The sequence below is a fragment of the Polychytrium aggregatum genome, assembly GCF_025602895.1.
Source record: "Polychytrium aggregatum strain JEL109 chromosome Unknown BJ171scaffold_9, whole genome shotgun sequence".
In the NCBI taxonomy this organism is placed as follows: domain Eukaryota; kingdom Fungi; phylum Chytridiomycota; class Chytridiomycetes; order Polychytriales; genus Polychytrium; species Polychytrium aggregatum.
The window spans coordinates 168,262-190,936 of record NW_026516211.1 but is presented as its reverse complement, the minus strand read 5'-3'; the positions used below and the strand labels follow the sequence as shown (position 1 = coordinate 190,936).

Here is a 22,675-nt window from a genome sequence, read left to right as displayed (position 1 = left end):
CCCTGGTCGCTGTTGATCGCCACCGAGCCTCGTACTGCCGCTCTCCTTGGTGCCCAAGATCGTTGGCACCGCGACTCCACCTGTCCATCTCTCCGTCTCTCCATCTCTCCGTCTCTCCGTCTCTCCATCTCCAGCCTTCTGCCGGCCATTTTTCTCTCCTCGCCTCTCAGTCCTCTCGCCTCCGTGTCTGTCTCGGCTCCATGTGGTGCCTGTTCCCGTGACATCCGGCTTGGTGCTGCGCTGCATCGTCTCGGCTCCGTATCCGGGGCTCGCATCCGTTGTCTGTCGACCATTCCCCTCTTCTTGCTGGTGGCTTGACTCGTTCATTCGTCATCATGCTGAGACTCTCCTCGACCTGGTGTCGTCTGCGCTCCCCCCCTCCGCGGGGGTATGGCTGTTCTGGTTCGTACATGTTCCTCGCCCTCATGCATCCCTGGGGCACCCTCTGTTGTTTCGATCATGCAAACTCATCCTATTCGGCTCGCTTCGACGGTATCGGCGGTGTTTAGTTCCACGGTCACGACCGCTGTCTTCTTCGGCACTCCTTGGCGCCTATAGCGACATCAAGTTCTCTCGATCGCCATCCTTTGGATCGAATCAAAAGCCTGCGGCCTCGCTTCCGCCACTGGGTCTGATCGCCCAGCCGACGCCTTCCACCCATCCTCACCTGATGAAGCCTGGAGAAGGTACATGTTCAACAACACTGTAGCTGTTCCTACGTTTGAGATTGGTGTCTGTTCTTTGTGGCAGCACAGTAGGCTTATATCACCCTTTGGTTTGTCCGCCAGTCACGCCCGGTATCTCCGAACTGGAGTATGAGCTGCGTCGAGCCAAGTTGATGAGCGAATGCCCGGATGGAAGCGTGGTCGTCGTCGCTGGATACGGACTCCGCTACATGACCAACGGAATCTTGTAAGCGCCTTAGTTTCAGCAACGCCGATTCGCCTTTTCTCCATCGGATCGGTTGCCGCTGTCCGACCGCTCATCGCCGTATTCCCGTACCTTGCACTGCAGCTACCCCTTTCACCAGAACACCAACCTGCTCTACCTCTGCGGCTTCATGGAGCCAGACTCAGCCCTCATCCTCGGTAAGCATCAATGCCAATATCCCAGCCCATCGATTCGTCCATGCGCTTACTTTTGTTGTCGCCTGGCTGCACTCGAATAGAAAAGAGCCCCAGTCTTGACCGAGGATTCAAGATGACGATGTTTGTTCGTCCTCGAGACAAGCGTACCGAAATCTGGGATGGTCCTCGTGCTGGAATCGAGGGAGCAGAATCTTATTTCGGGGCTGATGAGGTATGGATATATAATACCTGACTCGCAGCCATTACCAGCTCAGTGACTGACAGTCTCTTCCACACATAGGCCCATCCCATCGAAACCCTGCCTTCGTTCCTCGAGCATCTCGTCGACTACCCCCCTGCTGGGCCTGTGTTCACGGATCTGCCGATCACTGCGAGCCCTCCTTCCCCGCTCGACGGCACGCACATTCGAACCAGTGGCGGCCACGCTGCCAGCGCTGCAAGCAAGGACAACAGTGTCACCGAGTTTCTTCGCCATGTGGGCTTCCGCCGCAAGCCGTCTGGTCCATGGCCGTCATGGGAATCAGGCAAAGTTGGGAAGGAAATAGAAGTCAAGCGTCTCTCGCCCATATTGAATCAGCTTCGCTTATGGAAATCGGATGCCGAAGCCAAGTTGATGCGCGAGTGCGGACGCATGGCTGGTCGTGCATTTGTCGAGGTAGGCGGGGTGACAGTGAGAGATATGTGTATCCACGACGAGTTGCCAATGTCAAATGCAGCGCTATATTTCTCGTTTCGGATGAGCACTGGATCTGGTACGCTAACGCGTTGAACATTACCGTCCGCTCGATACCACGTCGAGTCAGACGATGCGAGCCACCCGCCCAGGAATGACCGAGCACGATCTCTATGCGATCGTCGACTACGAATCACGAAGACGAGGTGCAACATGCCTTTCCTATGTACCCGTTGTCGCCGGTGGGAAAAATGCTCTGATCCTACACTATACCATGAACACGCAAATTCTCAAGTAAGGTTTCGATGAGACGGCCGGCCCGCTCATACAGGCGCTGGTTCGATCGATGGCGTGTATCTCCGGTTTGATGGATCCTTTTGCTCCCATCCCACATCTGACCCGCTCTTGTTCTCGATCACTCGCAATTGCAGAGACGGAGATCTCGTTTTGATGGATGCTGGAGCGGTAAGAACTCTGCCGGCCTATTGTAGCCAACGGCTGCTTTCAGGCTCACCAGCATCTCGACATTGTCTGGATGTGGATGCGTTGTCGCTGCTTTGAATCGATGTCCATTTTGAACAGCGTTCTGATAAGAATTCCGGCCATTTGTCGCTCAGGAGTTTGGTGGATATGCTAGCGACATCACACGCACATGGCCGGTCAATGGCAAGTTTACTTCGGCCCAAGCAGATGTCTACGAATCGGTTCTCAAAGTGCAAAAGCACTGCATCAATGTAAGAGCGGATCAATGAACGCGCTGCCACTATCAACTGTGTCCACTGCGACATCCGATTCATGTCTTAGCGACGTGGAGAGCGCTAGCATGCCGCATGCTACCGATCATGAAAGCTAACTAGTTCACTGGGCCATGTTGACCGTCGTCCCATCCATCACCACGCTGCGACTTTCACAATCCAGCTATGCACTGAGTCGCACTCAATGTCACTCGATGAGATTCAAAACATCAGCTTTGATCTTCTGCGCCTGGAATGCCAGCGGATGTTCAAACGCACTGTTGACTATCTTGTGAGTTTGCGTGGCTACCACTGCAGACCGCTCGAAGTTGTACCACCAACTGGCGTCGATAACTCGACTGCCGCAACCCCATATACTCACTTCGTCTCCGGACTTGCTCTAACCATGTGTTACGGAACCTGTTCACCCTTTGTCCAGGAAATGAACGCGCTCTACCCTCACCACATCAGCCACTGGATTGGATTGGATGTTCACGATATCGGAACTGTGAGCCGAGGAAAGAAGCTCGAAGCTGGCATGACGGTGACCATAGGTGGGAAGTTGGCTTGAATAGCTGTCTCGGAAAGCAAGCGGGAGTTTGAGGGCGAACCGCTTTCCTATCATCCATCTAACCGTTCACCGTCTGCCAGAACCCGGCTTGTATATCCCCGACTCACCGCGCTATCCGCCCGAATACCGTGGCATCGGCATACGGATTGAGGATGATGTTCTTGTTGGCACCAAGACACCCATCGTACTCACGGCCGAGGCACCAAAGGAAATTGTCGATATCGAGCACTGCATGTCTCGTCCAAGCAATGTGTGATTGTGCACCATCTGACAACAAACCCCCCCCCTCAAGTTCGCCCACGTAGCTCTCAAGTTGACGATCCGATGCTGTTTGGGGTCTGCTGGATTGTCGCCGCGTCTTGTATGGCATCCGCTGCTTCGTAGAGAAAGATTTATGTCTCTGACGGTCATCAAGTCAATAGTTACCACTACCAGGCAACCGACTGCTTATAGCTGATGTTCCAAAGATGCAACATGATGAATAAGGACAGAGTCTTCATTAGCCCTCGATTTCGCAATCATAACGCTTGGGGGGGGGCAGGGTGGAGCCGAGGCTACTTACCTGTAGTATAAATAGCAGGCAAAAAGCAGTACGCAGAAGACAACACCAGTGACCGCCATCCCTGTTGCGATCTGGTTGATTGTGTTACTGGGCTCGACCACATACACCTATGCAGCAAGGGAGGAATCAGTATTGGGGCTGCATGCCATGGGCACCGAACAACTGTAGCTCACCATGAACTCGGCGCTGAGATTGCAATACTCTGTCCCGATCACTGTTGCCCGAAAGTGGAATAGTTGCGATCCCTAAGTGAGCGGTGGCTATTTAGTAACTGTAGGCGGTATCTGGGATTATCGGCATGCCGGCATCAGAGAGTTAATATCACTTACCTGCCAGACAATCGAGTCGTTATTGGTCGGATCCATGATGACCTGCTGTGGATTGGCACAAAGCGAGGCTGTGAAGCAACCACGAGCACGGAAAGTGCAGTATATCCGGAATCATTAGTAAATGGTGGACTGCACTGTTTCCTCGCTTCGAGCCGCTGAGTAGCGCTACCGATAATCGGTAGGTTCCAGGGAGCAACCTACAGGGTGCGCAAAAGTCGGTTCTATTATTGAGCTCAACAAGCTTGTATTGAGACTGCAGCGGGGCCGTTCCGCCTGGATTGTCCTTGATAAAGAGCTGTGGCAGGAAGGCGGTGTCGTAGAACACATTGACTGCCCGGTCGATACAGTCCGAGTACATGACCATCATCGACACCCGTTCTTCATCCGTACATCCGCAAGCTTGTCGATTTGGCTTTCCGGCGCACTGCTTGTATACACCAGTTGATTTTGAGATCTCGTAGCGATCGTTATAACGCGGGCGCTCAGGAGCGGCGTTGTAAATGTTGGATGATGTTGGAATTGAGTCGCCCTGCGAGGAGGGAGGCCGATAGTTATACTAGCGGCGGAGAAAAGATAGGTTATTCGTGTCTAATCGGTGCCTCTTTCATTCATCTGTGTCATTTTGGATGCACTTGCAACCCTCGATCTCCACTGCAAGTTCGGCGGGCCTATCACTCGCTCTCTTGCGTTGGATGGATAATGCCAAGGACCTGAACCCCTGGGCAGTTCGATGGCCCGGGGGCTCGTCGCCAAGATCTCCGTACCGGGAGCGCTTGCATGAGCGGAAGATCCAAGAGAAGTATAGCAGAGTCTGACAGATATTCCGCCATGGGAAGTGTACTCGGTGTCAGGTACCGCTGAGGCGAGCAGCCGCTTCGAAATTTCTGCGAGCCGAGACTCTCCTGGCATCGGATTGAAGACTTTGGGATCTTCCACTGGGTACTAATATCGTGCTGTTCGGAAGGACAGCCACAAATAGAATTGGTGAGGGAAGGCACTGGGGGTGCTGTTCACTGTACCTATGAAACAGTTGGCTCCAGCACCATTGTGTGTCATCGATACTTACAACAATCCCCGTGTCGACTATCTCAACAGTCACGTTGTTCTGAAGCCATTGCGTGTTGATCGTTTGGCCGATCATATAGTCCGTGGTGTTCAAGGAGCGAAGAGTCGATTGGTGGACATTCCAGCCCAAGGCAGCTATTTCTGAACCAGAGCTAAACTGGATACCAATAGCATAACTGATGTTTGCCCCATAGCTGAGATAGTGAACGGACGAAAGGGAGGTATCCTGATTTGGCATCCTTGTCCACCCACACTCGTCTAGGTAGAGTGTCCATGATCGCGCCTGTATTTTTGGGCGCACTCGTTGTTAGACGAAATAGCGTCACCACATTCGACGTGGTCTACTGTGTGCGATTCTCTACATAATGGGGACGGGGCCGACAAACCTGATTCGATGTCGATGAAGCAATTCCTTGAATGAGATTTCCGGGAAGTGGGCGAACTATATTCCAGGTACCAGGGGAGTAGGTTGCTTGTGCAAACGGCTGAATGGGAGCCACCTGCACGCAAGGATCAGACTCAGTACTACTGTGATGACATCTTGATACGGCATTTGCAGATGCCGTCGATCAATGGTACTCACCGCAGCATTGAGAGAGTCGAGGAGGTACATTATTTGCGCTTGTCCACCGTCGCTGGTATAGATCACCGAGCCCACGTCTGAAAAGAGATCCATGGCGAGCCACTCAATGTCAACATCACCAATACTGGTGTTGTAGCGCTGTCGCGATGCCTGATCATGTATCTCCATTCAATTCACTGCATCTAAAATCGTGTTCAAACCCACCTGTGTACTGGAACGACATAAACCCAGCCGAAAGTCGAAGTCCAACCAGTGTTGAGTTGGCGACCGAGGATACCCCAAGGGTTTGCGACTGGGTCAAGGCAACGTTATTTGCCGACCGGAAGTCGTATATGCCCCAGGTCCCCGGCGATGCCACGGCGCTTGATGTCAACCCAAAATACAGTTCCCCCGATGCCATTGTGCTGTTAACAATACCCGTGATCAGAATCGAGGCGGAGTTGGCGATCACTGTTTTTCCAATATCGCTGTACAGCCATACCGACCCGGTGGGCGGACTGATAAGGGTCAGCGTGACATTAAACGTCACAGCGGTTGGTTGGATGAGAGCCGCCAGGATGGAGGAGGTCGTCGTGGCACCGCTGATGCCGAGAGAACTCGAGAGGGCGGGTGCTATGGAGGCCGAGTCTGATGCTAGTGGGGTTCTGATGATGCCGAAAGCGATGCGGCCCGAGGAATCGATTCCATCGATAAAGACAACTCCGCCACTTGCGAGGCCGATGAGCCCACCGATGTGAGAGGGAAGAAACACAGTGCTGCTCGTGGCTGTACTCGCCGCGTAGAAGCTCAGTCGGCCATCTTGCTGCATCACCGGAACCAATGCAGAGCCAAACGACATGTCGGTAGCCCCGAGGAGCGATTGAAGTGGGATGGTCCAGCGCTTGACAAACGAGTCTGGATAAGATCGTAGCGTCCCGGAGCTATCTTTCAGGAAGCCTTGCGGGTAGAGCGACTGATTGGAGGAGTACGAAGGTACAGTCTCAAGGCGTACGTAATTGAGACCCCCGGCTTTGTTGAGGATAGCCGAGGACATACTTGCTGGATTGAGCGAGACCGATGCTAGTCGAGCGATGCCGAGAGAATAGTCTTTGCCATAATAAAGTCCCATAGCCGTTGTCTCGATCACATATCCACCAAAGGTGTTCTCCGATTGGAATCCAGAGAAATATTCTCCGCTGTTAAGCTGGTATTGCGCTGTGAACAGATTCCCTCCATCGGACGAGCGCCACAGCTGACTACCCATCACAAAGAGCTCCTGGGAGTTGGAGTGCATGGCTATGCCCGTGACAATTTCCGAGGATGGAAACACGAATCCGAGGGAAAATGTGGAGGTGGGCGAGGCCACGGTGGTGGAGTGGAAGATTATTCGAGCCTGCTGGTAAGTGCAAGAGACAACTCCACAGTTGGACGACCCAGCCGTGGGCACGCCAACGAGATAAATGTTTTGGCGAGTGATGGCATCTCGAAGACAGCCGATTAGGGCGAAGCTTGTGGTTATGGAGGCATCCATGGACAGGAGAGAGACCTTGAACCACGATGCATTCCGGGCAAGTAGAGGAGTGCTGTAGGCAACGGCATTGGCAAAGCCGGAGCCTTGCAAGTATCCCACAAAGATGTAGCTCGGAGAGCCACTCCAGCAGTCCGACGAGCCAAAGAGCTGCCACGCCATCGATGCCGTTGCAGGATATGCCGTGTAGAATCCAAGGTCCGATATACTTGAAGCTGCCTGGTTGGTGGTGTCGCTGATGAAGACACCGGACGACGAGAGAAGAATGAGCTGAAAGTCAACAATCAGCGACTTGTAGAGCACGAGTTCTTGACATACAGCCGCCGACAGCCCAAAACACAGGCTCGCTGCGGTTGCACTTGTGCCAGCGGAGTTTCGTGTAAGATCTTGAAGGAGAATCTGCTGTGAGAAACCGTCCGTTGAGAGCACAATCATCGCACCGAGGCCGTGGTTCGATCCCGAGGTCTGAAATCCAAGGACAGCCACTCCAGTATTTCTATTGCATTCGTCCACAGAGATGCGGAAGTATGCCGGTTGATACGAGTATGCAACGAGCGATTGAGCAGCTTTGGATCCATTCTTGTATGTTTGAGCAAATCGAGGCAGCGTTAGGCCTCTGCATACTTGGCCATCGTTCAAACAGTACCACTGTGGCCACAATAAGCCTGCGCATGACTTACGATCGTGCTGTTCATGGAGAATCCGACTGCCTTGGCGTTGACCCATGGGATATGGAGCTCCAAGCAGAGCTTCCGAACCGAACGGGAGTTAATCGACGCCTGAAACGAATCGATGGTGGCGATCATCGACTCATTTGATAGAAACAGCGTTCCTGTAGCGTTGAGTGTCCACCCAAAGTTGTAGATCTAGAGAGTCAGTCGGATTGTGAGTTCACTAAACGAAGTTAGAGGCGACATTGGTCGAAGCTTCGGTGAGGAATACACATACGCCATCAGCAGAAAAATGAAGCTTGTAACTCTGTGTAGAGTTGGTTAGTGTCAAGATTGGAGGTTGTGCGACCCTTTTGAAAGGGTATGTAATATCTTGGGCAGTGGCAACAACACTTGGTCGTGTGGAGTCGCTGATTGAAAGTCCGAGGGTCACGTTTCCTCCTGTGAAGAACGTGGGCGAAGTGCTCAAGACCGACAGAGTCTGTGGTGAGCTGCCCCAGCTTGATTGAAGCACGTACGTATAGTCTGTTGTCGTAAAATAGCCAAGTGTGTGTAAGACAGGATATGGCCATGTGCATGGGGCAGGCTCAACTCTACACGAACCTTGTCCATCAATGACTTCAAAGCTAATCGAGGTGCTTACTGCCGGGCTTCCATCCGACATCAAGCCAACTCGGACGCTGAGACCGTTTCCGTCGGAAACAGTATACGGCGGCACATCGGAAATAGAGAGGGTGACATTCTTTACACCGGCGGTAGCGAACATATAAGATACCTTCGGAATGGCCGGTACAATCGGACTGGCGATCAGTTGCAGCAGCCCAGGACTACTAAGGAGACCTGGAAAAGAACTCGAGCTCCCATAAGTGACTTCGTAGAGGGAGAAATAATAAATTGTCCCAGAGTTGAATGCAGTCGATGGAAAGGACGATTCGGCGAAATCGAATACAGCATCTGGTGTGAAGCGTTTAATCCGAGGATAGAAACCCGAAATCCATCAGGTTGTGCAATCTCGTACGGTGCCACTGACACAGGAGCAACGAGAAGCGGATATAATGATTTGCAGCAAGTTGCCGGGCCCAAAAGTCTATGGAGGTGCAGTTACAGCTGCGGTGCGCCATGGCCGAGTGGCGATCGACGCGTTCACATCATCGGATGGTACTCACAATCGCTGAGATAAATGGCATCGCCTTGGGACGATCCATATACGTTGAGCCTCGGAGATATGGCCGACAAAGCGGATGCTTCCAGGATCAAGGACGCAAGTAGGCAAAGTCGGAACAGGCACCACATGGAGCCGAGACAGACACGGAGGCGAGAGGACTGAGAGGCGAGGAGAGAAAAATGGCCGGCAGAAGGCTGGAGATGGAGAGACGGAGAGACGGAGAGATGGAGAGACGGAGAGATGGACAGGTGGAGTCGCGGTGCCAACGATCTTGGGCACCAAGGAGAGCGGCAGTACGAGGCTCGGTGGCGATCAACAGCGACCAGGGGCGATCAGTGGCGACCAGGGGCGATCCGAACAGGATCCAGTGATCAGCACCAACTATGTTGTTCCGATGAGCAGCAGCCTGCAGTGATCTGGCGCAGATCGGGCGGATGTTTCGATGAGATATTATGATTCAGACAGCAAGGTAGCCTGGAGATGCAGGGATGCAGAAATGCAGGGATGCAGGGATGCAGGGATGCAGGGATGCAGGGATGCAGGGATGCAGGGATGCAGGGATGCAGGGATGCAGGGATGCAGGGATGCAGGGATGCAGGGATGCAGGGATGCAGGGATGCAGGGATGCAGGGATGCAAGAGTGTCGGGATGCAGGGACGCAAGGACACAGACACCGGAGTACAGACAGCGAGAAACACCAATGGCGAGAGACACCAATGGTGAATGGGTTGATGTCAAGAAGAACAAGCCAGAGAGACTGTCTGTGAAGCAGAGGATGTATGGTGGGCGATGATCAACGATAAACGATGGGCGAGCTAAACAGGGTCTCGGCTCGGTAAGATACAGACGATCTTGGAGGCACAGAAGCATGGAGGGCGGGACACTGCTGGGCGGATGGCGCCAACACCACCGCATTCCCAATCGAGGACCCGAACAGACCGCTTCGGAGCGGATGGCCTTGCGCAATAGCGAACATCGAACGACAGAGATGAATGCAGTCGTGTGGAGCTCTAGCGCAGAGACACATTGTCTACGAGATCAGAGGGGCGATGGAGCTTTCCTGTCTGATGAACGGCTTTCGCTGTTGATATGATGTGGCGAAAGCTCGAACACGATATCAAAGCTCGAACACGATATCAAATGTTCATATATGCACAAAATGGAAACGCATCCAACAGGGCAAGATGGCCGAGTGGTCCAAGGCGCCACGTTCAGGTCGTGGTCTCTCCGGAGGCGAGGGTTCGAACCCCTCTCTTGTCATTCTTTTGCCCATCCATTTCAGCCCTGTCCTTCTCTCATTCGGGATTTGGAATTAACCAGCAGCTGGACAGCTAATAGCGCGATGTTGTTTTCCGAGCTCTAATCTTAATAATCCTGGCAAAGCTGTTAACAACGACAAGCGTGGGCAACCGTTGTCAGTCATGGCTGTAAAATTGCGCCGACCAAGGGAAGGTATCAGCTCGCTCGGCAATCGAGCCAATGGGTAGTCAAGAAAAAAAATTTAGTCATGATGGCGATGGGCGAGGATGTAAGGGAATATCAAAATTCAAACCGGTGTTGTGAGAGACTGGCGAACAGAGACGGGCCATGTGTGGGTAGCATTGTGATTCCGGGCCCTGGCATACGGGAATCGACCCGATATACCGGTATACAGGAATCAACTCGGGAGTCGGCAGCCCAAAGCGGAGGAGTGGTCTGGCGATTGAGCGATGCAGGGCTCATGAGCTGGTTCAGAATAGTTTGATATTGTCAAAATTTGGAAACGCAGCCAACAAGGCAAGATGGCCGAGTGGTCCAAGGCGCCACGTTCAGGTCGTGGTCTCTCCGGAGGCGAGGGTTCGAACCCCTCTCTTGTCATTTCATTTTGCGCCTGCCTCTGCTGAGCCGAGCAGGCCTCTTCCGTTCGATGTACAGAGATTGCCATTCTTCCGGCGACAGCTGATTGGTACTGTGGTTGGTGTTGTAGTTGGTGTTGGCGTTGGCGTTGGTGTTGGTGTTGCGGCCCTGCAATATCAACTTTCGTCGTCTCGTCTTTCTGTCCCTCGCTCGCTTTGCTCCCGCTGCTGTCACCATGAACCCCATCCACTTCCACCTGCTTGGACCGGGTGCTATTGGTTTGCTGGCCTCGTCGTTCTTGTCAACCACACGAGCTGCCCTTCCTCCTCCAACCATCCTCTTCCGATCCCAAGCAGCTTTGGATCGCTTCGTTGCCGATGCTTCCTCTAGCTTTCCACTCCCCACCATTACTGTTCAAACGAACGGATCGCCCAGATTTCACTCCCGGGGCCAGCATCCCTCGCCAGCTTCCTATCGATGCAATCGCTTCCGTACTGCTTCTGCGAGCAATCTGGAGCCCAATTACACCATCTCGCATCTGATCGTGACGACCAAAGCGAACCAGACTCTGGAAGCTATTAAGCCATACGTGCGATTTTTGACTCCGTCCTCAGTTATTGTTTTGTTGCAAAACGGGGTTCTGTCGTCGTATGCAAGCGTCCGGTCTGTTATTCCCTCGACACGGATCATATTTGGCTCGACGACCGTTGGTGCCTACCGAACTTCGCCCAGCAGCATCTTCCTCAGCGGGCCAACAGGACAAACCTTCCTGGGACCGCTTCTCGACTCTCCCTCTGACACCGAGGTCGATCGTACCCTCGTAGCTCTGCAGGATCTGTCTGCGTCGCTCTCCGATGGCCCCCTCGCTGGCGCATCCCCCAACCTTAATATTGAAATCAAATCAGCCAGCGAGATCAACCGCATCGTGATTCTGAAGCTCATCGCCAATTCCATCATCAATCCCATCACGTCGCTTGGTCAGTTCCAAAATGGCGTCTTATCAAATGACAGTCCGAATGCCAGTCGACTTGTTGAGCTGGCCTCCCACGAATGTGCCAGGCTCTTCGCCGACCGCCTGGGAATGTCCGAAACTGCGCTCTCTGCGTATCTCGTCGATCATGTTTTTGACATCACGACCCGGACGGCCGCGAACCGCTCATCGATGTTGGAAGATACCCTTGCGGGGCGCGACACCGAGATCGACTGTCTGAACGGATATCTTGTCGAGGTCGCTCAGCAGCGCCGCATTTCAGTTCCGGTCCTTGAGTTCCTCTTCCACATGGTCAAGCTCAAATCCAACTCCACCCGCCTCGATCGCGATTCATAGTCGTCGTAAAGGGGTTGTCTTTGGCTCTGCTCTCCACGATATCGTCCTATCGGTGGCTGTACATATGTACTTTATCCCCAGGTTTGGACACTGGGTTCTCTCTATTTCTTTGGAGTTGGCGTGGTCTGAGTCGATTACGAATATACAAGTATATGCGAGTCATTTCTCCCAAGATATCATCATTTATAGCGTCCTCAATTGCCACAGCACATGCAAAGTTCGGCTGGCGGCCAATCGAAGTCTCCCATCCGTGAATAGCAGCCAAGGTTCACCGCGAACTGACCATCTAGGCGATTATATTATTGTATAAACTGTACGTATCATTGCAATTTTACATCAAGGAAACAAAGGCATATCAAGAATCAATCGAGGCATTCGGAGACGCTGCTTGCGCTGCCGCCCAAAGTCAATTCTGATTTCCGTCGTCAAATGGAAGCAGCTCGCGCACGGTTGGTCGGTCGGTTGGTCGTGCTTTAGCCAAGGCGGGCCATGTGTTCCAGCACAAGCCTCAAGGCTGGGATCTCAGAATCGAATCAATGGTTGCGTGAATAAACTGCTTTCTCCAACCCAAGTCGACGCCGAAGCGTGCGTTGAGTTGCCGAAGAACATCCTTCTTTGTGACAGACATGAGATCTGATGCTGCCAGGATCTGATGGATCTCCATCACAACTTCGTCGTCAGAAGGCTCGATACCGCGGTCGACGCATCCATACTCGCTCGTGGTTGAGCGCACCACCTCGATATTGCTCCTCGTGTCCAGAGCGGTTCTAGTGTATGTGTACGCCGGTGGGATCGTCTGCGGACTATCGAAACAATGCTGGACAGACCTCTGAGTGTCCGAGTCCATAGAGAATCGGTTTGCTTGTGTAGCATTGGCCTGTGCTTCCAGAATCTCCTGCTGATATTCTTCCCAGGTTCTCAATGGAATGACACTTGGATCGAACTGAACACGCAAAACATCCCAGCCATATCAGAAAGCTGATCATTCCAACTCCACGCAACGTCGCTTCAGCACCCAGTCCAGCCCAAATTTGCTGTCGATGGATGCACAAACCTCTTCGGATTCGGCGACGTAGATGGCCTTTTTCCCTTCGCCCAGGACCACACGGGTGTTGCCCCAAGAAAAGTCATCAAAATGCCAGAATGAGTAGAGCGGAACGTAGAAGGAAAATATCGGGATGGCCACAACGTACTAAACAGGAACGGATGCATTAGTGGTGGTGAGTATATGCCAGGGCTCAAGTCAGCAAGGTTCAACATCACACATCCGACTGCATGACCGCCAAAGCACATACTACTTGAATCCCCCCTCCCCTACGCATTCGCGATTCCCTTGTATCTCTTGCGTTCATGGCACCATGCATATCCTCAGGTTTTACGAAACCAAGAGCTACTTACAAAGATCATCCATCCGATATGCTGCCATTCTTGCTTCATGATAAAGATTATGACCTGGAAGCCATAGATGGCCCCAAGCATAATGATTGAGATCAGCGGAAATACAGCAGTGTCGTCGGTCGTCAGGGTGTAGACGAGGTAGGCAATGTATACGAGCGCGGCAGGTTGGATGAATGTTGCAATCAGATCCAAGAACACGACAAATCGCATCGAGAAGCAGCAGAAGCCGCAGAGCTGGGGGAGGAACAGGAGCTCAAATAAATTGTGAACTGTTGAGTTGATCCAGCGGCGACGCTGGGACAGCAAGACGTCCCATCTGTCAGGGGCGCCGGTTTTGCAAATGGCATCCTGAGTAAACTTGGTCTTCATTTGGGGAAAGTGCTTGAGCATCAGCGTGGTCAGGTAGCGGTCTTCGCCGAGATGCAGGAGATTCTTTAGATGGAGGGTGTTGACCTCGTTGACGGCATAGTCCTCAATGACTCCGTGCGAGACCAACAGCGCCATGTTGTTTGTTGGGGTGCGCACACGGTACATGCAGAAGCAGCCGGGCAGACAGGTAACCGAGCCGAAGAGAGATTCAAATGCCTTGGCCATATGGTGGCTGATAAAGTACTCGTAGACCTGGATCATCGTGACCCAAGAGTCCTTTTCGTTACTGAGCTGTGTTTCTCCACAAATGCCCATGATCCGTGAGTCCCGCACCATGGCTGAAATCATGCGGTTGAGCGAGTCGGGCATCACTTCTGTGTCGGCATCAATCATGAACAGATACTCATAGAGCGACGGATGCACGCCGATGATATTTTTGATGTGGTAGAAGAGCTCGAGCTCGAGCGGATTCATGGGCTCGTTGTAATGGACCCGGCTGAGGAATCTCATCAAAATCATTTGCGAGTCCCGCTTTCCACGGTTGCCAGGCCGACTTTTCTCGCTTGGCTTGCCAACCTTGACAACAACGATGAAGGGAACGTGGTGGCCCTCGAGATGATAGAGTCCAGAATAGACTTTGGCGTAGTTTAGTTGCTTGTTGCCTTCGCCGAGCGACTGAAAGGATTGTGCGGTTGGGTTGACATCCGCTGGGACACCCAGGACATCGAGGACGATCCTTGGAGTAGGGCGGTCGTTTCCACCACCGATGATCATCCCGTCCGCAATCACAAATAAGAGCTTACGGCGATCATCATACTTGAGTTTGGCCAGCGACTCGAGCGTCGTCGAGAGGGACTCGGCTCCTTCTGTGTAGCATGGTACCTGGCAGATCACAAAGCGGTCCTGATCCTCGGGGACATGCGAGGAGCCGAACTGCAGAGCAGCCAAGAACTTGAATCCAATCACCGAGACCAGAATTATGGAGGCCACGAGGAGGATTGTGTTGGAGAAGCGGCAGGCCATCGAATTGCGGGTGTCGACCACTCCGGTGTAAAATAAACCATCCATACAAGCCCGTACTTTGCTGTACACAGCCGGGCCACCATATTGGGGTTTCTTGAGGAGCTCAAAGAGCGCAGTAGAGTCCTTTCCAGCCATATTCCCCTGTCCGTACATGTCAAAGATCTGTTTGACTTGTGCCCCAAGGAAGCCGGAGGCAGTCGACGACGGGACGTTGCTGGGATCGTAGTAGTTGGAGATATCGTAGACACGACCATATGCGACAATGACCCGGTTGTTTTGCGGGTCGGCGCTGATGAAGTTTTGCAGCCATGTCGAGTCTCGAGCAACCTGCCCCTTCATCATGTAGCTGATTTGGTTGACATAATCAAGCAGGTTATGGTTGGAGTCGTAGATATGGGAGTACCACACCGTCTCGAATGCTGCCGGGGGGCTGCGGGTCTTGAGGTTGTCCCAGCCGGGAGGCAGTGTGAATCCAGGGCAGTATGTGCTGGCAAACTGGGTCTTGAAGAACATGGCCGAGACATCCTGGCCCAGCGTCGTGGCAGCAAAGGCCTGGGCCCCAAGCCACTGGCTTGTCACAACGTGAGACTTGACGACATTGTCAATCTTGTAGTAGTTGCCGTAGACAATCACGTACGGGTTGCTGGTTGTGTTTCTGATCGTGATCTCACCCTCCGAGAGCATGTTGACTTTGGGACACAGGATCAGTCCGACTCCAATGATGAAAAACAGGATCGTTGCGCACATCAGAATGATGATGATGAACAGAGCAACCTTCTCGCGCCATGCAATCTGAATGTCTTTGCGCTTCATTCCTCCACAAGTACTCAGGAAGAGCGATGGGATCCACCAGGTTAGGCACCATGTGCAGCAGAGCCAAGAACGACGCGCCTTGGAGAGTTCGCGGAAGGGCTGCGACGTTTCATTGGGCTCGCCTTTGCCTAGCTTCGTGGGCGATCTGGAAGCGCTGCCGTCGAGTTTCTCGTAGTCGGTCGTGCCCTTCTGGCGCCCAAATCCGCGTAGAGGTACAGCTGCACCAGGCGGGTACGCAATTTCCGAGCCAAAGTGACTTTCGGTCTCAAAAGCTTCAGTTTCGGCGCCATCGCTATACTCGGACTCAGGCACATCCATTGCTTCTACAACCTTGAGATGATCTTCAAGCGCCATGTAGGCCGAGGTCGAGAGGAAGAGGCGAGTGCGTCCAACAGCAACATCGCTGTCTCTCCAACCTAGATGCTGCACCAACTGCTTCACAGCCTCTGAGGCCGGGCTACTGATTTCGTCGACAATATCAAGATCACGAAGGACCAGGCCGTAGCGGTCGCGGATTTCTTCGTGTGTCGGAAAGGAGGCATAGTAGAGAGCATTGGATTTCGAGAGGACGTGCAATCCAAAGTAGCGCACCTGCCTTTTGACCGTCTCGACGTCAAACTTTGCCATGGTGCGCGGGTTGGGCGAGGGATTGATGTGAAAGACAAACCATGATTTCGTCAGACTTGCCGTGTCGAGGATGTCGCGGAGAGTCTGAAGCATTCGCTGCTCGAGGCCATTGTCGCCATTCTCCTCCGCTTCATCGCCTGTATCCAGATGCTTTTTGGAGGAGGGGGAGCGAAGTTGCGTCTTTCTCTTTCGTGCTTTGACATTCGCTTCGCTATCGACGGGGTGGCTAAACTTGAGCAGTGCTTGGGTCGAGAAAAGGTCGCGAAGGAAGGGGTTGACTGATCCGCCTTGACCGGCCGTGCCCACAAAGGTGTCGATGATCTCGGAGTGCATTGTGTCCAGCTTGGAACGGCGGTCGAAGACATTCGAGTCATAGTCGACCTGCCCGCAATAGTGACGAATGGCAAACCCGTGTCGGGTCTTGTTGGATTCGAGAAGGCTATGATGCTTTGTCTTGAGGCTCAGCACAGCACCGGCGGTCTCGGTCGGCGACACCTCTTTGCCAGAATGGATAATGCTGAGGACAGAGGGCTGATCCAACATAACGGCCGAGATCAAATCCACGTTGGTTTTGAGCGGTACCTCAGGGCTCTCTAGTCCTTCAGAGAGGAGGAGCTCGCGCGGATACTGGACAAGTTGCTCCAGGACGATCGACTGGACAAGTTCGGCCGAGAAGTTGGCGAGAAGTTGGTAGTATTCGGAGACGACCTGGTCGAGGCCCGCAATGCCCGGAAAGTCGACTATTGACACGAAGTTGGACCATTCGGATTCGTCCTTGCAAAGCTTGATGTTGAGCCGCTCGACTATCCAGCTAAAAAGAAGCAGATACAGCGACTTTGCAATGTCGTTGCACTGCGTGACCGCACCTTCGGCGTCTAAGATTGCGCTATAAAAGTCATGATCGATGCGCTTGGTTTTGTAAATGAGAAGGTTCTGTAGATCGGCCGAAGACAGTCCAAGCAGCTCGGCAACATGATCCAGCTGTTCAGGATTCCGAATGCGGCAGGGCTCGTTGACTTGGCTTGGGTCACTGACAAAGGATATAGTCGAAAGATGGAGGATGGCAGCGAGGACCTGGAAAGCCTGTGATTGTTGGCGGCGTCCGATGCCGAGCGCCTTCAGGTTTTGAACGAGGTCTGAAAAGGCAATCTTGTCGTCGGCAGCAAGCGAAACGAACTTTGAGTGGCTCAAATGAGGAAATAGCGCAGTGTCCCCGATCTTCCAGGCAGTCCTCTCTTCGGGAGTGGCACCGGCCAGCAGTTGGTAGAACACCTCAAAGTTGCGCTCGCCCTCAGGCAGACAGGCCACTCGGCTGTGCTCCAGCAGGCAGTCCAGCAGTTTGAGGCCGACCATTTTGCCCCTTGCGTCGAACTGATACTCTGCATAGCGGCCAAACCGAGAAGCCGAGCGATTGGCTTTGGTCTGAGCCGAGCCGAACGCATTTAGAATTGAATCGACTTTGAGAATCGCCGAATGGACCTTTGATTTTTTCTTGGAGCCCTTGCTGAGATCGCACAGATGGCGGGCGATCCACCTTGCAGATTCGGATTTTCCACTGCCGGACTCACCACTGCGGCGTGGGGGAAACCAGTGGCGGTCAGCGGGGAAGTGTACCAACGGGGGGTGTACCAACGGGGAAGTGTACCAACGGGGGGTGTACCAACGGGGAAGTGTACCAACGGGGGAGTGTCAGCAATTATCGGATGGCGATGAAACGTGGGGCAATAGGCAGTTGGTTAGTTGAGGCGAGCATAATTCTGCCGTGCGAGCATTCCCGCTCGCCGAAACAGCACGATACTCATTTGATGAGCCCTGCCTAACTGGCGGTCGGCTTTGGCGGTCAGCCGAAAGAACCGATCTGCAAGTACCCCCGACCCAGCACGGACTGCCTATATATGCAATTCATGGTGATCCAAGACAAGCAGCAGGACGCGAAGCAGGTCACTTACAGCAGAATGATGGATTGGTCTTCGCCGAGGCGAAGCCGCTGGAAGACTGCCTCAGCGAGGCCAAAGATGTGGGCGAGCGGCTCCTCAGTTTGCGGATTTCGTTTGACGACGCCGTCTTTGGCCCATTGGGCCCATTCCTTGGAGGCCGTTTCGGACCAAGCCGGGATGGGCTTCAGCGGATTGACAACGATGAGAGCGCGATCGCCCAGCTGGGTTGCGACTTTGCCCTGGAAGAACCTGTCTCGAAGATTCAGGATGATTTGGTCCTCAGACAGTGGTGGGCTGGCTCGGGCGATGTCTTCGAGGTCGAGCGACGAAGCAAGGGTGTATGGATTGGTGGTGCCCATGGCGGCAGGCGGGTGTGATCGGCCTGGCTTCATGGTTGTGCTTTCGATCGAGCGCCGTGAGGAACGATGCAACAGATGCAACAGATGCAGTGGAGAGAAGCCGAGCGGATCGATTGAGACAGGAACGAGCCGCGAGTGTCGGTGCGTCGACGGAGCACTCAATACCGAGTCGGATCGAATACTCAACACAAAAGGGAGACGGGATTCTCAAAGGGGCAGAGCAGTGAGATTAGGTCCTTGCTATGGCTGTGATCAGGGCGGGCTTGAAGCAAGACAGCGCAGGCGCTGGGGAAAGTTCAAAGACGATAGCCTGTGGAGTGTGTGCTGCTGGGGCAGGGCTGCGTTGGTGGGGGGCCAGGCAGAGTCTCAGTCGAAAGACGAGCGCTGGATTGCCGGGCACTGGGATGGGCGATCATGGACCGATATATCATGGCCTGGCCGTCCACGGACGGCGGGGGAAGGATGAGAGCGAGCCCGATCATTGTTGGTGTCCCTGGTGCAGGCCCTGGGCGGAGCTGCTGCGGGTGGAGACGGGAGAAGCCCGGATGCCGTCGATGCGGAAGAGAAAAGGGACCGCTCCGGAGTAAGGCGATCGGTGAGCGGGAGGCCGATGGCCGCAATGGTTGGGTTGGAGAAACGCGGAGGACGAAGGACGGATATCGACCACATCTCTGCCTGGAATCCGAGACGAGCCGCACTGGCCTGCTGGTTGCATGGGCCGATCGCCGCCCGCTATCGAAGCCCTTCTTCCTGCTACAGCCATCCAAACGCAACCCGGTCGATGCACCGACAGGGTGCAGCGCTGGCCGTCAGCGCCAAGCTTCAGCGAACCGCAGACCGCCAAGGGCTCTCCGGCATACCCTGGTGTCCCTGCTGGCACAACGGCTCCGCCCTCCCGCAGTGTGCGTTTGCCGGAGATCGGGGCAATCAGTTGCATCGGATTGCGGAATGGCACCCCAATAATACTGGAGCCAATACAAGCACCATGATGGTTATTACCCCATCCATCGCCCGTCGCCCTAGTCCCATTCGACTACTGCATTAAGATCACCCGCTTCCCGGTGCTCTGCTCCTCGCGCATCTTGACAATGTCCTTCACAACCTTGCGCTTATACGAGCTCCACAGCCGGTCCGATATATACTTTTTCGACAGATTTTCCAGGTCGGCCAGAGGTGCTCGGCCCGTTTCCAGTAGCTCCTTGGTCCGCGGCGTCGAGAACTTGTGAAAGTCAATCTTGGCCATCTCTGCCACATCGACTCGCTCATTCGTAACAATCGTGACGGGGCTGGGCAGCTCTGTCGAGTATCCGCTGGACTCGAGCGGATCGGTCTCGTTTCCAAAGTGGTCGCCAGGCTTCAGCTCGCCAACAACAAGGATCTTGGTGACAATGTCTGTGTCGTCGGCGCTGGACACTGCCGCCCCGCTGCCTGGGGACTGTCGGTCCAGCGGCATAAGGTGAAAGGTGGTCTTGGAGCCCAGGTGGTAAGATTTTTTGATGAACTTGACCAGCTTGATGATACGGCATGTACCTTTCCTGTGCGGATACACAAGCCGAGTGGTGAGCAAAGAGGCCTTTGCACATCCTGGCCATGTTGCCTGTCCCTGCATCGCCCTGGATATTCCACCGTCACTGCGCTGGTGAAGCTGATTTCGTCGAGCCCTCCGTGCGGCGAGTGCTTCGGACATCGATGCGCCAGCACACCCAGCACATCCAGCACATCCAGCACATCCAGCACATCCAGCACATCAACAGACCGAAGGAAATAGATTCGGGTCGGCACGGTCCCTTCGACGATCAGCGCCGTGTTGGGTGCAAAGGATTGAATCTCGCAGTAGTGTGCAAGTGGTCCCATTGGCAAACTCAGGGTGCACAGCAGCGGAATGCCTTGCATAATCTCGAGCTTCTCCGTGCCGCTGGGATCTTGCCGCATCTCCATAATATCCATGTACTCCTCCTTGCTAATCGTCAGAAACTCGGTCGGCTTCTGGGTGATAGCTGTTGTTGCGTGTGGGGTTTGTTCTACGAATGAGAGCTCGCCAAACGAATCTGTCGGTTGCACATCCGGAGTTCAATGCCAGATTGGATTGCGTCGGCGATCGAAATGCCATGCGTATGGAAGGAATCGAAATTGATCAGTACAGTGACATTCTTTGCCAGGAGCCGTTAGATTCCTGATGAGAACGCCATATTTCGTCATGGCCTACTTGCGTCGTCCAGCGGCGTTCCAGGCTGTCCCCCGACTGCCCCGGCTCGTCGTAGCTCACCTCCAGCAACCTGGTGTCCAAGGATGTGGATATATGCCCGGGAGTAGTCTTGCCCCTCGGATGCAAGGGCTTCGTGGCCTTCGTAATCAACATACGAAACCTCGATCTCTCCATCGAGGATCACATAAAAGTACATGGCATGGTGGCCCTCTTTGACAATGGTGCGACTGCTCCCCCACTTTTCGTAGGAGCCGGCTTCAATCAACTTGCGCTGGTGTGGTATGCGAGTAGCGTTACCATCCGTGGCCCGCGGCATGCTCCAGTGGCCAGCGAGAACCACGCTTGCTACGGGATGGCACTCACATGGATGTCCTTTGGAAAGGATTTGAAGCACCGCATGCTCGATGTCCATCGGACAAGAGTGTCGATGTCATGTGAATTTCGCTCCTCCGGGAGTTTTCGAAAGAGAGACCGCATCTCCGGAGTGAGATATCCCTCAAACTTTCGCTCCTCCACAAACAAATGGGATATCGAAAACTGAAGGGAGCTGACGTGTCGATTCAGCATCGGCGCACTGGCGAGCCGCGCCTTGGCCTCTGCTTGTTCCTTCAGCAAGTTGGCAAAGCATCCAGGATCGTAGTGCCAGGTCCACTCGATGGGATTCTTGAGGATCCGTGACAAGAACTTGAGGAAGTTGCATGCCCAGGCGATTGTCCGAGCGATTTGGCGAAACTTTTGGTAGGGCGACAGCAGGTGGATCGAGGAATAACGAGTGGGCTCCGACAGATGGGTCTCATTGATGGACAGATGGGATCCCTCATCAAAGATGGCCGTCAGAAAAACGTTATCGGATGTTCTCCGCGATTGCCGACGGGAGCCTCGCGTCTCTCCATCGGCTGGGGGCACAAATGGGTTGCTGTCGTTGCGCTTTGGCTGCGAGCCCAGGCTGGATCGGTGGAGAACCGATAGCGAAGGAGACCGGGATCTGGCTTGCGAACTCCGACCACTCGGCTTGTCCGTATCGACATCGGCCTGGGACATCGATCCACGCCGGGAGGGAGCTCGACTGCCGGCAAATTTCTCGAGAGGAGAGCTCGCGTGCACCTCGGATGTCTTGCGAGAGGCTCTTTCTTCACCGGTCTCGCCCGGAAGCTGGAAAGCAACCGTGCTCCTCCGTCTCTGAAACGACTGCGAGCAGCTCGAGCGACGCGAGGAGGAGACGCTTCCAGCTTGACTGCCCTCGGGCAGCTCCGGCAGGCACTGTTGGATATCTGTGCGGCTGTTCGGGGGCCAAGCTATGGGCTTGGTCTCTCTCTCCGCCAGGACGAGCTCAAGGCGAGCGGTGCCCTGCTTGTAGCCTGGTTTCTGCGATCGCTCACGGATGTAGTGCTGGACGCTCTTGACTAGCACCCGCCGCGGATCATCTGGCAGGCGAAAGTCGTCTTGCAGTACGCTGGGCTTTTTCGACGCCGGCCTCATGTCCAATATCCTCGGCAAAGAGAGTCAAGGCGTGCTAGGCCCGCCAGTATATGCTAATATGATGCCCAGGTCGGCGCTGAGGCTGGAATTGTGACTCCCAAACGGACGCCTCCGCAGGCCGATAGAGTTACTCAATCAGCGTGGGATTCAATCGGCGAGGCCTTGGGCGACGACTAGTCCGCATTCACAAGAAGCAAGATCGATCTGGTCAGGATATGCCTTGACAGGGCTCGGCCAGCATGCTTCTCGCTGGCCATAGCTCTTGATCTCAAGCAGCGCATATCTACCGTCGGCATATCGCTGCGACAGGGCCGCTGCTGATGTATATTTTGGCCGGCGACAACCCTGCTTGC

General features: G+C 54.1%; 5 protein-coding genes and 2 non-coding genes across 7 annotated transcripts; 4 read left to right on the top strand and 3 right to left on the bottom strand.

The window, feature by feature from the left end:
• The first annotated feature begins 282 nt into the window (after positions 1-282).
• BJ171DRAFT_494960 (peptidase M24, structural domain-containing protein) lies at positions 283-3,338 on the top strand. Its single transcript, XM_053110062.1, has 12 exons — positions 283-402; positions 510-686; positions 789-912; positions 1,015-1,088; positions 1,169-1,299; positions 1,369-1,743; positions 1,892-2,055; positions 2,193-2,226; positions 2,379-2,495; positions 2,680-2,787; positions 2,935-3,049; positions 3,147-3,338. The coding sequence occupies exons 1-12, from the start codon at positions 336-338 to the stop codon at positions 3,320-3,322; spliced, it is 1,662 nt and encodes a 553-aa protein (XP_052968925.1). The 5' UTR covers positions 283-335; the 3' UTR covers positions 3,323-3,338.
• On the bottom strand, positions 3,308-7,525 carry BJ171DRAFT_307559 (cation channel sperm-associated protein subunit beta protein family-domain-containing protein). Its single transcript, XM_053107043.1, has 10 exons — positions 5,810-7,525; positions 5,606-5,682; positions 5,409-5,522; positions 5,024-5,305; positions 4,722-4,910; positions 4,159-4,513; positions 3,958-4,025; positions 3,802-3,873; positions 3,629-3,735; positions 3,308-3,519 (listed from the first exon to the last, which is right to left on the bottom strand). The coding sequence occupies exons 1-10, from the start codon at positions 7,272-7,274 to the stop codon at positions 3,495-3,497; spliced, it is 2,754 nt and encodes a 917-aa protein (XP_052968924.1). The 5' UTR covers positions 7,275-7,525; the 3' UTR covers positions 3,308-3,494.
• Positions 7,526-10,126: 2,601 nt separating this feature from the next.
• On the top strand, positions 10,127-10,208 carry BJ171DRAFT_t83. Its single transcript has one exon. It is a non-coding gene; the product is annotated as a tRNA-Leu (tRNA).
• Positions 10,209-10,723: 515 nt separating this feature from the next.
• BJ171DRAFT_t84 lies at positions 10,724-10,805 on the top strand. Its single transcript has one exon. It is a non-coding gene; the product is annotated as a tRNA-Leu (tRNA).
• Positions 10,806-10,826: 21 nt separating this feature from the next.
• On the top strand, positions 10,827-12,365 carry BJ171DRAFT_307542 (ketopantoate reductase PanE/ApbA C terminal-domain-containing protein). The gene has a single exon (XM_053107041.1). It carries the CDS (start codon positions 11,020-11,022, stop codon positions 12,109-12,111), a length of 1,092 nt encoding a protein of 363 aa, XP_052968923.1. The 5' UTR covers positions 10,827-11,019; the 3' UTR covers positions 12,112-12,365.
• Positions 12,366-12,619: 254 nt separating this feature from the next.
• Positions 12,620-18,637, bottom strand: BJ171DRAFT_579205 (chitin synthase-domain-containing protein; the record flags this gene model as incomplete). The annotated part of the gene is made up of 4 exons (XM_053113948.1): positions 12,620-13,054; positions 13,166-13,303; positions 13,510-17,911; positions 18,291-18,637. 4 exons carry the CDS (start codon positions 18,635-18,637, stop codon positions 12,620-12,622), a joined length of 5,322 nt encoding a protein of 1,773 aa, XP_052968922.1.
• Positions 18,638-19,572: 935 nt separating this feature from the next.
• On the bottom strand, positions 19,573-22,032 carry BJ171DRAFT_494953 (uncharacterized protein). Its single transcript, XM_053110061.1, has 4 exons — positions 21,207-22,032; positions 20,904-21,114; positions 20,394-20,685; positions 19,573-20,172 (listed from the first exon to the last, which is right to left on the bottom strand). The coding sequence occupies exons 1-4, from the start codon at positions 21,882-21,884 to the stop codon at positions 19,671-19,673; spliced, it is 1,683 nt and encodes a 560-aa protein (XP_052968921.1). The 5' UTR covers positions 21,885-22,032; the 3' UTR covers positions 19,573-19,670.
• Positions 22,033-22,675: the final 643 nt, after the last annotated feature.